Genomic DNA, 17,630 nt, shown 5'->3' with positions numbered 1-17,630 from the left:
TAATCGGAGATTGGTTCAGACCTGGGACACCAGGTGAGACTTCTCTCTAACCTCTTACAGATATATGACTAACTATGAGCCATGTGACTTAAGTTTTTAAGCCCCCTCCCATTCATTCCACATGGACAGAACCCTATTGACCTCAGCCAGAGTTCTACTGGGTCCTGAGGCACTGGAGCTCCTGCCTGGCACTTTGCTGGGTCATAAAGATCCCACTGTTGATTATTACTTACACTTATTTGGGCTTTTCAGACTGCACGTTCAGAGCTGTGCCTGCTATGATCATGTTGTTTGGACCATGGTGGCCCAAAGGCTCATCGAAGCTCTTTAGCATCGGAAATCAATGATGGGAGATCGATGGTGGAATGTTTTTGACAGCCGGACCATAGTGCTAGGAAAAGGGGTCATGCAATCGTTAGTCTGTCTGGTGAGTTCTGGTGTAGAGATCAGAGCTGAACTGGTTTCAGTTGAAAAGTTGGAGGGGAGAAAATGCCAGACTTTTCTGAGGAAGGGCTGGACCACTACCTACTGAATCAAGTGAGGCTCATACGCTGCTACGTAGTGTGTGGGTGTTGTGGTTATCCTGTGTGTTGATTATCGTGTATGTGTGTAATTGTGGTTGTGTGTGAGGTGGACCTGCGGCACCGTACAGTCAGCAGGCGTGTTGAGGAGGTTCTGACGGTGCTCAGAGATCTGACCACTGAGGTCAGCAAGAAAGACGGACGCTTCCAGTCCATCGCCCACGCTGGAGTCAACAACGAGAACATCAAGGTAACACAACTTTAATGTCTTACACAGATGGGCATTCAGTATATCTCAATCTACAGAATTATGGGATCCCATCTGTGTGTGTGTGTGTGTGTGTGTACAGGACCAGCCTGCCATGGTGTCTAAATGGGCAGCCCTCCTGAGAGGCAGATGTTCCTTCAACCCAGCCATCCAGGTAAGGCCCACTGTGCTCTGTGTATTAATATTCTGTGTGTGTCTGTGAGGGATCTAATGATTGTGTGTGTAGGTCCTGACTTCCAGCCTGGTTTTGGTCAGTGTTCCGGTGAGGGGGTTGATTGGATATCATCAGCATGTGGCTCGTCAGTGGAGGTACTATTCTCTGACTGGCTCCATTCTCCCCACTCCTGTCCGCGAGCCAGAGAAACTCCACCAATGGCTGGAGCTGGAGAGCTTCACAAGCCCCGCCCAGGACTGGCAGGTGGGATATCATAGAGCAGTGAAAATAGTTAGCCAGTTAAATGTCCTAAATATTCTTAAATAACACTATTTGGTGTGTATGTCTTTTACAGCAGTGGTCATTAGTCGATCTTCAAACATTTCTGTCGCCAACGACAAAAACTTGCACTCCTATTTATATACAACTATTTATTGCGCAATTGGCAGTAGGTGCACTTGATTCAGAAGCCCTGCGTACTGGGTAGGCAAAGTGTTCCCATTTTCAACCATTTAATTTGTCAAACTCCGCCTACCTGAATGACCAGGAGAGCTGTGGCTAAATCAAGTACTCCTACTGCGCCGGCCAATCGAATAGATCAAATCACAGTGCTGACCGCTTCCCCCTACCCCACAGCAAAGTTTGATACTGGCCTATGTGAGATTTGGTAACTTTTAAAAACCATGACCAGAGAGACTGTCGAAGAATACATCAAAGAGCTGCTGTTTGAGTGAGTTAATGTTTTAAGTTTTTATTCAGCACGGTCAACATTGTTTTTATTCAACACTTACAAAACATCAAATCTGCTTCCCTCGACTTCCACTCACACTGCAGCTGCAATGAATGAGTAGCCAAGTGTATCGATAGGCCTGCATTTTTATTATTAGCAGCTCATCCTGTCTATTTTAATATTGAGGATAGTTTTTTTTCTGGTCATATAAACAACATTTGTACATAAGCAGTGCGACTCGAGTTTCCCCATCAGGTGAAAGACTGTTCCAGGCCTCCCGGGTGGCGCAGTGGTTAAGGGTGCTGTACTGCAGCGCCAGCTGTGCCATCAGAGTCCCTGGGTTCGCGCCCAGGCTCTGTCGTAACCGGCCGCGACCGGGAGGTCTGTGGGGCGACGCACAATTGGCCTAGCGTCGTCCGGGTTAGGGAGGGCTTGGTCGGTAGGGGTGTCCTTGTCTCATCGCGCACCAGCGACTCCTGTGGCGGGCCGGGCGCTAACCAAGGTTGCCAGGTACACAGTGTTTCCTCTGACACATTGGTGCGGCAGGCTTCCGGATTGGATGTGCGCTGTGTTAAGAAGCAGTACGGCTGGTTGAGTTGTGTATCGGAGGACGCATGACTTTCAACCTTCGTCTCTCCCGAGCCCGGGAGTTGTAGCGATCAGACAAGATAGTAGCTACTTGGATACCACGAAATTGGGGGAAAAAAAGAAAAAAGACTGTGTTCCCCTCTCTGATCAGTCTCACTGGAGGAAAAGAGAGAGCAGGGACCTTAAGAGGCAGACCCTGCTCTCTCCCTCCCTCTGCACTGACCATCAGACGCAGGTATCATCAGTCCAATCAAATATAGAAGCTAATTATTAACATATATGCTCAGTAGTTCCTCGCAAGTTCTACACCAACTGATCGATTTTGTTATCAAAGGTTGCATTTTGAAACATAGTATGGTCTGAGAAGAAAACAATTGTCAGGCCAAGCATATAGCCAACATGCTGTGCTGTATTAGGCCTACTGCACAAACTTCATTCTTACAAAACTGTTTTTATTAGGGTAATGTTGTATAGGCTTGTTTAAAGTCATGTTTTTGACTGCGAACGTGATCTTCACTCCAAAGGTTGGTGACCACTGTTTTACAGGATGCCAAAGTGTGTGTTGAGGGAGACATTGTACCGGCCAAGGTGGTCAGTCTCTTCAGAGAACAACTAGAGACCGCCATACTGACCTGCAGCTTCAGTGGTGAGTGTGTGGCAGGGCAGGACAGGCCGTGGATTTGACTGATCAGATTTCCCACACACTGGAAAAACTTTCTGTCACATTGAATACCTCTACAAGCAACCTACACACACCCACACACTGGCCACAGTGTTGATAGGTGTTGGGCCAGAGTAAAATCTATAAACTGACCGGGCCAAAGGCTTCCCTCGTAGCAAAGGTGCAATCACGCACACATTCTAATCTGATCGTGTGTGTGTGTGTGTGTGTGTGTGTGTGTGTGTGTGTGTGTGAGCGAACGCAGGTAAGGTCAGCATCTTGGAGTCTGTGGGTTCGGTAGTGCGTGTTGCCATAGAGACGGTGGAGGGTGTGATGGAGGCAGAACTTGTTCCCACTGTGGAGCTGATCAACTATTGGCCGAAGAAGGCCCGCTGGCCCCGCCTTCTGCAGCGCTGGCCAACCACAGAGAGAGCTCGCTGCATCAAGGTCTCAGCTGGGAAACATGCTTTCTAACCCTTATAACCTTCTACACCCTAACTTACTTACTCTCTATCTCTCCCTCTCTCCAGTCGTTTGGGTTTAACCTCATGGCAACGTCTAATTACCACTGGCTGTTGTCGTTCTCACGGGCGGAGCAGGCATTGCTAGTGGCCGTTGATGAGGACGGTGGTTGCCGTAGGAAGTGTTACCGTGTTGTCAGACAGCTGAAGGAGGACACCTGGTGTCCCGGCACCAAGCCTGTCATCACAGCCTTCCACCTGCAGGTACCCAATCACAACGCAATGTCCCTGCCCAATGACTGCCCCCTTATCATACATCCTCAGTTAACCAATCAACTCTCACCCTTTCAGATGTTCAAGGTTATATTATATATTTCTGGTGTACATAGTCATCTCTTTCTGCGTTTATCCTTCTCGCTCTCTGCAGACTCTCTTGTTCTGGTGCTGTGAGAAGTTTCCATGTGGGCGTGACTGGCGCTGTGTAAAGGAGTGTGTGCTGCGTGTAGCCAGGAAGCTGTTGAAGTGTGTGAGCCAGCGCTACCTGAGACACTACTTTGTCCGCTCCTACAACCTGCTGAAATATAGTAACACCACAGAGTTAGACCACACAGCCCAGAAGATCAATGACTTTATAGCCAACCCCAGCCTCTATGTCCACTAAACACTGATTATTAACACCAATTCTAGCATGATGTTTTTATTGCTACTATTCTTGTCTATCCTAATGTTGCAAACATAAAATGAATACAAGGTTGTGTTCAGTAGGGCACAGCCTACCAAAACATTTGTAGCAGTAGTTTTTTACTTAGTCAAATTCCTGTACATGCAAATGTCTTTGGTGAATAAAGATGATTCTGATTCACAGCATAGCAAAACATTTTACATCAGGTAATGAACATCCTTATTGAACAAGTCAAATGTTTTTTTTATTCTGTACCTAAATAAAGTAGTTTTCTTATATTGCATGCATTGTTGCTTCTGTTGAAATTGTGGTTTCCAAAAAAAACAAGAGTTAGAACTGCCTCTACGTTTATGATCCAGCAGAGGGCAGCATAGCTCCACTACCTGTTTGTGTGTCCTGCAGATGAGACGAGGGTTACTAAAAAGACCACAGGAGAGAGTTAGTCCTCACATTGCTTCACAGGTAGGGTTGCAAACTGAGGTTTATTACTGTAAACGTTTTACATTTACCAGTAAACTACCAGAATTTTGGTCACTTAATGTTTTTTGGGGGGGGGTTATCACGTGACATCTAGTGGCCTTTTTTGGTTACTTCAGATTATTACAGGTGTCTAATTATTGCTGGCCCCCTGTGTGGACAATATGGGCACAGATATAAAAAATGAATACTATATGAATAGTTTTAAATAACTTTGCCATAGATTAACTGTTAATTAACAAAATTACTAAATTCTGGTAATTTACCGGTAGCGTTGCAGCCCTACTCCCAGAAGACACCTGACGCAGGCTTTATATTGGAAGACATACAGTATCTGACTGAATGGCAAGGGCGGCATGGTCCTCCTAGGCACCCGTTTTATGGATTTGATTAACTTGCCCTCATGCACTGAACTTTATTGGGCTGATGTATACATACCCAGTTTGTTTTGTTTTCCTGAGAGGATGGATACAACATCTGAAGGAAAATAAATGTCTGTAGCCGCCAGTTGATGTGATGAATGACTAGAGGTCTTCATTGGTCCAATAACTGAATAACCGGGACTCGAGCGGGTCCTGTTTGATTGTCATCGGTTTTCGGGTCTATGTAACTACAGCTGATAGACCCGAATGGACCCGGCCACGGCTCTGAATAGCCTACAGAATATTTATTTTACGCTCATAAGGAATTTATTGACCTTTAGAAAGCTTAGCCAACATATTTTGTATTTTATTAGGATCCCCATTAGCTATTGCAAAAGCAGCAGCTACTCTTCTTGGGGTCCACATGAAACATTACATAGTACAGAACATTAATAGACATGAACGGCTCAGTTTAAAAGGCACACTTAGCCTACATATCAATACATACACACAAACTAACTAGGTCAAATACAGGGGAGGCGTTGTGTCGTTGCTTTATCTGTTTTTTGAAACCTGTGGAAACAAATGCTGTTCATTTGAGCAATATGAGATGGAACAGTGTTCCATGCAATAATAGCCCTATATAATACTGTACGCTTTCTTGAAGTTGTTCTGGATTTGGGGACTGTGGAAAGACCCCTGATGGCATGTCTGGTGGGGTAAGTGTGTGTGTGAGAGCTGTGTGTGTATGTTGACTATGCAAACAATTTGGAGTTTTCAACACAATATTTAATAAAAAGAAGTGATGTAGTCAGTCTCTCCAACTCTTAGCAGAGAGAGATCGGCATGCATAGTATTTATATCAGCCCTCTGATGACAAAGAGTAAGACATGCTGCTCTGTTCTGGGCCAGCTGCAGCTTAACTAGGTCTTTCCTTACAGCACTGGACCACACGACTGGACAATAATCAACATAAGACAAAACTAGAGCCTGCAGGACTTGATTTTTGGAGTGTGGTGTCAAAAAAGCAGAGCATCTCTTTATTACGGACAGACCTCTCCCCATCTTCACCATGACAGTTTACAATCTAAGGTAACGCCAAGTAATTTAGTCTCCTCAACTTGTTTAACAGCCACACCATTCATTACCAGACTCAGCTGAGGTATTTGTATTTATTATGGATCCCCATTAGCTTCCGGGGGCATGACAAAATTAAGGCAGTTATACGATTTTAAAAACATTACAATACATTCATTACAGAATTCTCAACACACTGTGTGCTCTCAGGCCCATACTCTACTACCATAAAATCCATGTGTACAGTTGAAGTTTGCATACACCTTAACCAAATACATTCCTGACATTTAATCCTAGTAAAGATTCCCTGTTTTAGGTCAGTTAGGATCACCACTTTATTTTAAGAAGGTGAAATGTCAGAATAATAGTAGAGATAATAATTTATTTCAGCTTTTATTTCTTTTATCACATTCCCAGTGGGTCAGAAGTTTACATACACTCAATTATTATTTTGTAGCATTGCCTTTAAATTGTTTAACTTGGGTCAATGTTTCAGGTAGCCTACCACAAGCTTCCCACAATAAGTTGGGTAAATTTTGGCCCATTCCTCCTGACAGAGCTGGTGTAACTGAGTCAGGTTTGTAGGCCTCCTTGTTCGCACACACTTTTTCAGTTCTGCCCTCAAAATGTTCTATAGGATTGGGCTTTGTGATGGCCACTCCAATACCTTGACTTTGTTGTCCTTAAGCCAATTTGCCACAACTTTGGAAGTGTGCTTGGGGTCATTGTCCATTTGGAAGACCCATTTGTGACCAAGCTTTAACTTCCTGACTGATGTCTTGAGATGTTGCTTCAACATATCCACATAATGTTTCTCTGATGCCATTTATTTTGTGAAGTGCACCAGTCCCTTCTGCAGTAAAGGACCCCCATAGGATGATGCTGCCATCCCCCGTGCTTCACGGTTGGGATGGTGTTCTTCAGCTTGCAATCTGCCCCCTTTTTCCTCCAAACATTACAATGGTCACTATGGCCAAATAGTTCTATTTTAGTTTTTTATCAGACCAGAAGACATTTCTCCAAAAAGTACGATCTTTGTCCCATGTGCAGTTGCAAACCGTACTCTGGCTTTTTTATGGTGATTTTGAAGCAGTGGCTTCTTCCTTGCTGAGCGGCCTTTCAGGTTATGTCGATATAGGACTCATTTTACTGTGGATATGGATACTTTTGTACCAGTTTCCTCCAGCATCTTCACAAGGTCCTTTTCAGTTGTTCTGGGATGGATTTGCACTTTTCGCACCAAAGTACGTTCATCTCTAGGAGACAGAATGCGTCTCCTTCCTGAGCGGTATGATGGCTGCATGGTCCCATGGTGTTTATTCTTGCATACTATTGTTTTTACAGATGGACATGGTACCTTCAAGCATTTGGAAAGGATGAACCAGACTTGTGGAGGTCTACAATTGTTTTTCTGAGGTCTTGGCTTATTTCTTTTGATTTTCCCATGATGTCAAGCAAAGAGGCACTGAGTTTGAAGGTAAGGCCTTGAAATACATCCACAGGTACACCTCCAATTGACTCAAATGATGTCAATTAGCCTATCAGAAGCTTCTAAAGCCATCAAATCATTTTCTGGAATTTTCCAAGCTGTTTAAAGGCACAGTCAACTTAGTGTATGTAAACTTCTGACCCACTGGAATTGTGATACAGTGAATTCTCAGTGAAATAATCTGTAAACAATTGTTGGAAAAATGACTTGTGTCATGCACAAAGTAGGTGTCCTAACTGACTTGACAAAACTATAGTTGTTCACAAGAGATTTGTAGAGTGGTTGAAAAACAAGTTTTAATGACTCCAACCTCAGTGTATGTAAACTTCCGACTTCAACTGTACATGGGTATGTTATCATGTGTGTGTATGCATGTGTCTGTGCCTATGTTCGTGTTGCTTCACAGTCCCCACTGTTCCATAAGGTCTATTTTTAGTAGTCATGGCTCTATGTAGTACTGTACGCCTCCCATAGTCTATTCTGGATTTGGGGACTGTGAAGAGACCTCTGGTGGCATGTCTTGTGGGGTATGTATGGGTGTTTGAGCTGTGTGCTAGTCGTTTAAACAGACAGCTTGGTGCATTCAACACCTCTCAAAAATACAAGAAGTGATGAAGTCAATCTCTCCTCTACTTTGAGCCAGCAGAGATTGACATGCATATTATTGTTTGCTCTCTGTGTACATCCAAGGGCCAGCCATGCAGTCCTGTTCTGAGCCAATTGCAATTTTCCTAAGTCCCTCTTTGTGGCATCTGACCACATGACTGAACAGTAGTCCAAGTGCAACAAAACTAGAGCCTGTAGGACCTGCCTTATTGATAGTGCTGTTAAGAATGTAGAGCAGCGCTTTATTATGGACAGACTTCTCCCCATTTTAGCTACTGTTGTATCAATATGTTTTGACCATGACAGTTTACAATCCAGGGTTACTCCAAGCAGTTTAGTCACCTCAACTTGCTAAATTTCCATATTATTTATTACAATATTTAGTTGAGGTTTAGGGTGTAATGAATAATTTGTCCCAAATACAATGCTTTTAGTTTTTGAAATATTTAGGACTAACTTATTCCTTGCCACCCATTCTGAATCTAACTGAAGCTCTTTGTTAAGCGTTGCAGTCATTTCAGTTGCTGTAGTAGCTGACATGTATAGTGTTGAGTCATCCACATACATAGACACACCGGCTTTATTCAAAGCCAGTGGCGTGCCGTTAGTAAAGATTGAAAAAAGTAAAGGGCCTAGACAGCTGTCCTGGGGAATACCTGATTCTACCTGGATTATGTTGGAACGGCTTCCATTAAAGAACACCCTCTGTGTTCTGTTAGACAGGTAACTCTTTATCCACAATATAGCAGGGGGTGTAACAAAACAGCCGCCACAATCTTTTTATCATACATTTCTCTCAGCCAATCATCAGTCATTTGAGTAAGTTCTGTGCATGTTGCATGTCCTTCACTATAAGCATGCTGAAATGTCAACTTGTTTATTGTAAAATAGCATTGTATCTGATCAAACCCAATTTTTTTCCAAAACTTTACTAAGGGTTGGTAACAAGCTGATTGGTCGGCTATTTGAGCCAGTAAAGAGGGCTTTACTATTCTTAGGTAGCGGAATGACTTTTGCTTACCTCCAGGCCTGAGGTCACACACATTCTAGTAGGCTTAAATTGAAGATATGGCAGAAATGGCGCTATTATCCTCAGTAATTTTCCATCCAAGTTGTCAGACAACAATAATTTTTTCACCTCTTCCACACTCACTTTACGGAATTCAAAATTACTATTCTTGTCTTTCATAATTTGGTCAGATATACTTGGATGTGTAGTGTCAGTGTTTGTTGCTGGCACGTCATGCCTAAGTTTGCTAATCTTGCCAATGAAAAAATCATTAAAGTACTTGGCAATATCAGTCGGTTTTGTAATGAATGAGCCATCTGATTCAATGAATGATGTAGCTGAGTTTGCCTTTTTCCCCAGAATTTCATTGATGCTTTTTTTGTTGCTTTTTTACCCCTTTTTCTCCGTGGTATCCAATTGTTGTAGTAGCTACTATCTTGTCTCATCGCTACAACTCCCGTACGGCTCGGGAGAGACGAAGGTTAAAAGTCATGCGTCCTCCGATACACAACCCAACCAGCTGTACTGCTTCTTAACACAGCGCGCATCCAACCCGGAAGCCAGCCGCACCAATGTGTCAGAGGGTACACCGTGCACCTGGCAACCTTGGTTGGCACGCACTGCGCCCGGCCCGCCACAGGAGTCGCTGGTGCGCGATGAGACGAGGACATCCCTACCGACCAAGCCCTCCCTAACCCGGACAACGCTAGGCCAATTGTGCGTCGCCCCACGGACCTCCCGGTACGACAGAGCCTGGGCGCGAACCCAGGGACTCTGATGGCACAGCTGGCGCTGCAGTACAGCGCCCTAAACCACTGCGCCACCCGGGAGGCATCCAATGCTTTTTACTAGGAATATTTATGTCATATCTTTGTTTCATAGTGTAGTTTATTCATGTTTTCCTTCAGTTTAATCACATGATTTCTCAATTTGCAGTACGTTTGCCAGTCGGTTGTGCAGCCAGACTTATTTCCCATTCCTTTTGCCTCATACCTCTCAACCATACAATTTTTCAATTTCTCATCAGTCCACAGGGATTGAATAGTTTTTAAAGTAATTTTCTTAAAGGGTGCATGCTTATTAGTAACTGGGATAAGCAATTTCATAAATGTGTCAAGTTCAACATCTGTTCGCTCCTCATTACACACCAACACATTTTATTTACATCAACAACATAGGAATCACTACAAAACGTATTGTATGACCTCTTATACATTATCAAGCATTACACACGTTATCCAGATACTGACTGTTAGCACTTGGTGGTCTATAGCAGCTTCCCACAAGAATAGGCTTTAGATGATGCAGATTAACCTGTAGCCATATTACTTCAATAGTATTTAACATTTTTACAGGAATGTGGTTCTGAATATAAACAGCAACACCTCCACCACTGGCATTTCTATATTTTCTGTAAATGTTAAAACCTTGTATTGCTACCACTGTATCATCAAAGGTATTGTCTAAGTGAGTTTCAGACATATTCAGAATATGAATGTCATCTGTTACAAGCAAGTTATTAATTAAGCTACATATGTTAACGTGGGCTATTTTGAGCACTTTTCTTGGATGCTTGATTGTTTTCATTGCTTCACTCGGAAGCTTAGCAGAAGTAGATATTCTCATGTTATTTATGTTAGTGCAGGGTGAGCTGCACACAGGGAACTTCCTACTAGGACACACCGCCTCAGTGCTAACAGCATAAATCTGGTTCATAGACACATAATTGCTGCATAGAATAGATGTAGGATCAGCAGAGGCATTTAGGGCAGTTAGAGGGATATCAATTAGGTGACTTACATTGTGTCTACCACTGCCCCTGGTATAATGTACATTTGCTAAAGCATTATGATGACTTAGCGACACAATGGTATGGATTAACTGAGCTGGGGTCATTGATAAGTCAGGTCTAGAATTTAGGGAATGATTTGTACCAAATACAGTGCTCTTAGTTTTAGAGATGTTCAGAACCAGTTTCTTACTGGCCACCCATTCCAAAATAGACTGCAACTTGATTAGCTGTGGTTTCTGGTGTGAATATGGTTGAATCATCACCATACATGGACACACATGCTTTGTTTAATGCCAGTGGCAGGTCCTTGGTAAAAATAGAAAAGAGTAGAGGGCCTAGAAAGCTGCCCTGCGGTACACCATACTTACATTTGACATTACAGAAGCTTCCATTAAAGAAAACCCTTTGAGTTCTATGAGATAGATAGCTCTGAATCCACAATATGGCAGAGGTTGAAAAGCCACAACACATACGTTTTTTCAACAACACGTTATGGTCAATAATATCAAAGGTTGCAGTGACATCTAACAGTACAGCTCCCACAATCTTATTATCAATTTCTTTCAACCAATCATCAGTTATTTGTGTCAATGCAGTACATGTTGAGTGCCCTTCTCTATAAGCACGCTGAAAGTCTGTTAATTTGTTTACAGAGAAATAGCATTGTATTTGGTCAAACACAATTTTTTCCAACTTATTGCTAAGAGCTGGCAGCAAGCTAATGTCTGCTGTTAGAAACAGTAAAGGCCTCTTTTACCACTCTTGGGTAGCGGAATTACTTTAGCTTCCCTCCAGGCCTGAGGACAAAGACTTTCCTCTAGGCTCAGATTAAAGATATGACAGATAAGAGTAGCTATAGTCAGCTACCATCCTCAGTAGCTTTCTATTATCTAAGTTATCAATGCCAGGAGGTTTGTCATTATTGATCAATAACAAAAATAATCCACCTCTCTCACACTAACTTTATAAAATTCAAACTTGCAATGCTTTTCTTTCATTATTTGTTTTTTGTATGCATGAATATGATGTCTCACTGTTCATTGTTGGCATTTCCTGCCTTATTTTGCCCACTTTGCAAATTAAGTAATCATTAAAATAATTGGCAACATCAAATGGTTTTGTGATGAATAAGCCATCTGATTCAATGAAATATGGAGTTGAATTTGTCTTTCTGCCCATACTTTCATTTAAAGTACTCCAAAGTCTTTATATCAGTGATCTTGGCTTTATAATACAGTTTCTACTAATTTTTGTTGAGTTTAGACACATCATTTCTACATTTGCAGTAAGTCAGCCAGTCAGATGCGTAGCCAGACTTAGTCACTCCTTTTGTCCCATCTCTTTCAACCATACAGTTTTTCAACTCATCAATCCATGGAGCCTTAACAGTTCTAACAGTCCGTTTCTTAACAGGTGCATGTTTATCAATAATTGGAAGAAGCAATTTCATAAATGAATCAAGTGCAGCATCTGGATGCTCCTTATTAATCACATCAGACCAACAAATATTTTTAACATCATGAAGAAGGAGTGGACCAAAGCGCAGCGTGGTACGTGTTCATGGTATTTATTTAAACTGAACACTGAAACAAAAGAACAAAGTCGAACAAAACGAAACAGTTCTGTCTGGTGCAGACACAAAACAACTACCCAAAAAAACACAGGTGGGAAAAAGCTGCGTAAGTATGATTCTCAATCAGAGACAACGATAGACAGCTGCCTCTGATTGAGAACCACACCCGGCCAAACACAAAGAAATAGAAAACATAGAACTAAAGAAACGAGAATGCCCACCCTAGTCACACCCTGGCCTAACCAAACTAGAGAATAAAACCCTCTCTATGGCCAGGGCGTGACAGTACGGATACAGCTTTAGAACAAAGTTCTACAGTATTAGTAAAAATGTGAGCGATACATGTGGAAGATCTTGTTCCTGTAGTGTTTGTAAACACCCTGGTAAACTTATTAATAACCTGAACCAGATTACAGGCTCTGGTTACAGTGAGAAGCTTCCTTTTGAAGCAGATAGCTTGATGAAAACCAGTCAATATTCAGGTCCCCAAGAAAGTCTCTGTTTACATCACATACACTATCAAGCATTTCACACATATTATTTAAATACTGACTGTCAGCACTTGGTGGCCTATAGCAACACCCCAAAAGAAAAGGCTTTAGATGTGTCAAGTTAACCTACAACCACAACACTTCAATAACACTTGACATAAGATCTTCTGGATATGGCTCTGAATATATACAGCAACACGTCCCTCATAAGTATTTCTATCTTTTCTATGAATCTTATATCCTTGTATTGCTACTGCTGTATCATCAAATGAATTATCAGAGTCTCAGAAATGGCTAATATATGAATGTTATTTAATGTTTGCTCATTTTTTATTTCATGAACCTTATATCGAATGCTAGATATATTAATATGGGGTATTTTCAGCCCTTTCCTGTGTAGCTTATCAGAGATAGACATAATATGGAAAAGATCAAACAAGCAAGATACAAAAAATATATTCAGCAGTCCATTAATCAATTGGTGTGTGTGTGTGCTGTGGGGTTGAAGCTACGAACCCATAGGCTTGGCTCTCTCATCCCTTCCAGGCTTCTGCTATAGTGGATGTAAGCAATGTATCCACGCGCTCTGGGAGCTTTCATGGCTGGGATGAGTTCTTTTGTCTTCTAGCGTACAGCTTCAGGATAGTCCTCGTTGATAAAGATATTGTAACAATGTGCGCTGAAGCAAGTCGAGAAGCAAGTTCAGGGAGTGAGTGTTTTAATAAAATAAATGGAACATAATACAAAACAAGAAACACTAACATCACACAGACATGAAACAGAAACAATGACGCCTGGGGAAGGAACCAAAGGGAGTGACATATATAGGGAAGGTAATCAGGGAAGTGATGGAGTCCAGGTGAGGGACGAAGCGCAGGTGCGCGTAACGATGGTGACAGGGGTGCACGATAATGAGCAGCCTGGTGACCTAGAGGCCGGAGAGAGAGCACACATGACAGATATACGTTCCTCTCAAGTTCTTTGCTCTTTCCACAACAGCTACCTTGTCCTTGAACCTCAGGAACTTGGACCTGTCACCTGGGCCGGTGGTGGGTTTTACAGTCCTGTGGGCGTGTTCCATCTCAATCTTCCTGTGGTCCATCATCAATTTCTCAGAGATCATTTCCCTCACTTTATCTTTAGAATCTGTCCAGGTCTCATGTGGAGATTCTGCAATTCCGTCCATGTTGTTCCACCTTGATTGTCCCTCGAGTCTGATTTATCCGCCATTGTTATCATGGATTCACACACAGAACTGATGTCCTCTCTCAATGACTTACAGATTGCTGTCATCTTGTCGTTCTCCTGTTTCAACTTGAGCTGACCCTGGGAAAACTGCAAACTGTTCATCAGGTCAAGGACCTCTCTGGTCAGGTTGCCCATTCTTTTATTAGTTGAATCCACCAGTATTTGGACAAAACACTTGAAGCTATTTTCTTGTTGTTGTAACAACTGCTTGTGTAACTATTTTTGTTTGTTTAAAAGATCCTTCACCTGTGATAGAGAGACACTGTCACGTTGTATAAATGATTGGAGACAGGCGCAGGAATACGTAATAGGGGGTTTTAACCTGTCTGGGAACAGGGTTCCGCTAAAAGCCAATGAAATTGCAGGGCGCCAAATACAAATCAACAGAAATCTCATAAATCAAATTTTAGGCACCATTTTAAAGATAAAATTCTCGTTAATCCAGCCACAGTGTATTAGGCACCATTTTAAAGATAAAATTCTCGTTAATCCAGCCACAGTGTCAGATTTCAAAAATGCTTTACAGCGAAAGCTCCACAAACATTATGTTAGGTCACCACCAAGTCACAGAAAAACCCAGCCATTTTTCCAGCCAAAGAGAGGAGTCACAAAAAGCACAAATAGAGATAAAATTAATCACTAACCTGTCACGTTCTGACCTTTATTTCCTTTGTTTTGTATTTATTTAGTATGGTCAGGGCGTGAGTTGGGTGGGCAGTCTATGTTTGTTTTTTCTATGTTTTGGGGTATTTCTATGTTTCGGCCTAGTATGGTTCTCAATCAGAGGCAGGTGTCATTAGTTGTCTCTGATTGAGAATCATACTTAGGTAGCCGGGGTTTCACTGTGTGTTTGTGGGTGATTGTTCCTGTCTCTGTGTTTGCACCAGATAGGACTGTTTTTGGTTTTCCACGTTTATTGTTTTGTAGTGTTCATGTTTATCTGTTTTTATTAAACATGAATCAATATAACCACGCTGCGTTTTGGTCCGCCTCTACTTCACCACAGGAAAACCCTTACAGAATCACCAACCACAACAGGACCAAGCGGCGTGGTAACGGGCAACAGCAAAAGCAGCAGCAGGAGAAGCAACAGAGGCAGCAGCAGCAGGAGCAGCAGCAGCAGCAGTGGGAGAGGCTGCACTATTTGGAGGAATGGACATGGGAGGAAGAATTGGAAGGTAAAGGACCCTGGGCACAGCCTGGAGAATATCGCCGCCCCAAAGAAGAGCTGGAGGCGGCGAATGCGGAGAGGCGCTGGTATGAGGAGGCAGCACGGCGGCGTGGATGGAAGCCCGAGAGTCAGCCCCAAAAATGTATTGGGTGGGGGCACAAAGGAAGTGTGGTGAAGCCAGGTAGGAGACCTGCGCCAACTTCCTGTGCTTACTGGGGGGCTGGAGAGACCAGGCAGGCACCGTGTTATGCTGTGAAGCGCACGGTGTCCCCAGTGCGGGTGCATAGCCCGGTGTGGTACATTCCAGCTCCGCGTATCGGCCGGGCTAGAGTGGGCATCGAGCCAAGTGCCATGAAGCCGGCTCTACGCATCTGGTCTCCAGTGCGTCTCCTTGGGCCGGCTTACATGGCACCAGCCTTGCGCACGGTGTCCCCGGTTCGCCTGCATAGCCCAGTGCGGGCTATTCCACCTCGCCGTACTGGCAGGGCGACCGGGACCATTCAACCGGGTAAGGTTGGGCAGGCTCGGTGCTCAAGAGCTCCAGTGCGCCTGCACGGTCCGGTCTATCCGTCACCACCTCCACGCACCAGCCCTCCAGTGGCAGCCCCCCGCACCAGGCTGTCTCTCCGGCTCATCCTTACAGAGGCTCCCGCCTCTCCAGCGCTGCCGGAGCCTTCCTCCTCTCCAGCGCTGTCGGAGTCTCCCGCCTCTCCAGCGCTGCCAGAGCTCCCGCCCCTCAGTCCAGAGGCGCCAGAGCTACTCAGTCCAGCGCTGTCAGAGCCTTCCTCTCCAGCGTTGCCGGAGCTTCCCGTCTGCCCAGCGTTGCCGGAGCTTCCTGTCTGCCCATGAGGAGGCAGCACGGCGGCGTGGATGGAAGCCCGAGAGTCAGCCCCAAAAATGTATTGGGTGGGGGCACAAAGACCCAAATCAGCCAAAAGAAATATCCGCCATGTTGCGCAGTCAACATTAGTCAGAAATAGCATTATAAATATTCACTTACCTTTGATGATCTTCATCAGAATGCACTCTCAGGAATCCCAGTTCCACAATAAATGTTTGATTTGTTCGAGAAAGTTCATCATTTATGTCCATATACCTCCTTTTGTTAGGGCGTTTGGTAAACAAATCGAAACGTGCGTGCAACTTCCAGCGGAAAGGTCGGACGAAAATTCCAAAAAGTTATATTACTCGTCGTAGAAACATATCAAACGATGTATAGAATCAATCTTTAGGATGTTTTTATCATAAATGTTCAATAATGTTCCAACCGGAGAATTCCAATGTCTATAGAAAAGCAATGGAACGGGAGCTACCTCTTATGTGAATGCTCGTGACTGCTGGCATACCTCTGACTCATTCCCCTCTCATTCAGCCCCCCTTCATAGTAGAAGCATCAAACAACGTTCTAAAGACGGTTGACATCTAGTGGAAGCCTTAGGAAGTGCAATCCCACTGTATCTTCAATAGGGGATGAGTTGAAAAACTACAAACCTCAGATTTCCCACATCCTGTTTGGATTTCTTCTCAGGGTTTTGCCTGCCATATGAGTTCTGTTATATTCACAGACATCATTCAAACAGTTTTAGAAACTTCAGCGTGTTTTCTATCCAATACTTCTAATAATATTCATTAGCATCTAGGACTGAGTAGGAGGCAGTTTACTCTGGGCACGCTTTTCATCCAAAAGTGAAAATGCTGCCCCCTAGCCCAAACAGGTTTTAATAGTCCTCCCAAAAATACAACATGTCATGAAAAGGCACGGGACAATTCCCCCCCCAAAAAAACATGTATATAAAAACACAGGGATGTAACCCAAACAAAAGAGCGAGGGATGAAAAAACACAGGATGAAACCCGTAATAACAATACACGGGACAAGACCTGTAATAACAAGTGCACAACACCAGCAGCGGGACGACATTGGCCTTGAGGACGACCACAAGGACGTGGTACGGGTCGGTCAGGGCCAGTTGCAGCTGCCGAAGTTGTGTCGTCGTCAGATGGACCAGTTGCAGCTGCCGAAGTTATGTCGGCGTCGGACAGGCCAATTGCAGCTGCCGAAGTTGCGGCGGACGTGCCAGTTGCAGCGGCGTCGGACGTGCCAGTTGCAGCTGCCGAAGTTGCGTCGGACGGGCCAGTTTCAGAGAGCCTATATAGCCATAGACCTCCAGACATGATGCACGGAATGAGCAGCAGTACCGGAGGAATCCGTGACAGACACCACTGTCCTCAATGGTACTCCCGCTGGCTTTGGTCTTTGTTATGGTAGCT

At 43.8% G+C, this 17,630-nt stretch overlaps 1 protein-coding gene across 2 annotated transcripts; it reads left to right on the top strand.

The window, feature by feature from the left end:
* Positions 1–33: 33 nt before the first annotated feature.
* Positions 34–4,348, top strand: mab21l3 (mab-21-like 3). 2 transcript variants are annotated; one of them, XM_029659355.1, is made up of 8 exons: positions 34–537; positions 631–771; positions 872–943; positions 1,016–1,207; positions 2,808–2,907; positions 3,188–3,369; positions 3,453–3,647; positions 3,811–4,348. In XM_029659355.1, exons 1-8 carry the CDS (start codon positions 490–492, stop codon positions 4,042–4,044), a joined length of 1,164 nt encoding a protein of 387 aa, XP_029515215.1. In that variant the 5' UTR covers positions 34–489; the 3' UTR covers positions 4,045–4,348. The 2 variants fall into 2 exon arrangements, with proteins under 2 accessions (XP_029515215.1, XP_029515205.1); XM_029659345.1 differs by having other exon boundaries at positions 3,179–3,369.
* Positions 4,349–17,630: the final 13,282 nt, after the last annotated feature.

The sequence above is a fragment of the Oncorhynchus nerka genome, linkage group LG1, assembly GCF_034236695.1.
Source record: "Oncorhynchus nerka isolate Pitt River linkage group LG1, Oner_Uvic_2.0, whole genome shotgun sequence".
Taxonomy (NCBI): Eukaryota; Metazoa; Chordata; class Actinopteri; order Salmoniformes; family Salmonidae; genus Oncorhynchus; species Oncorhynchus nerka.
This window is presented reverse-complemented; position numbering and strand designations above follow the sequence as displayed.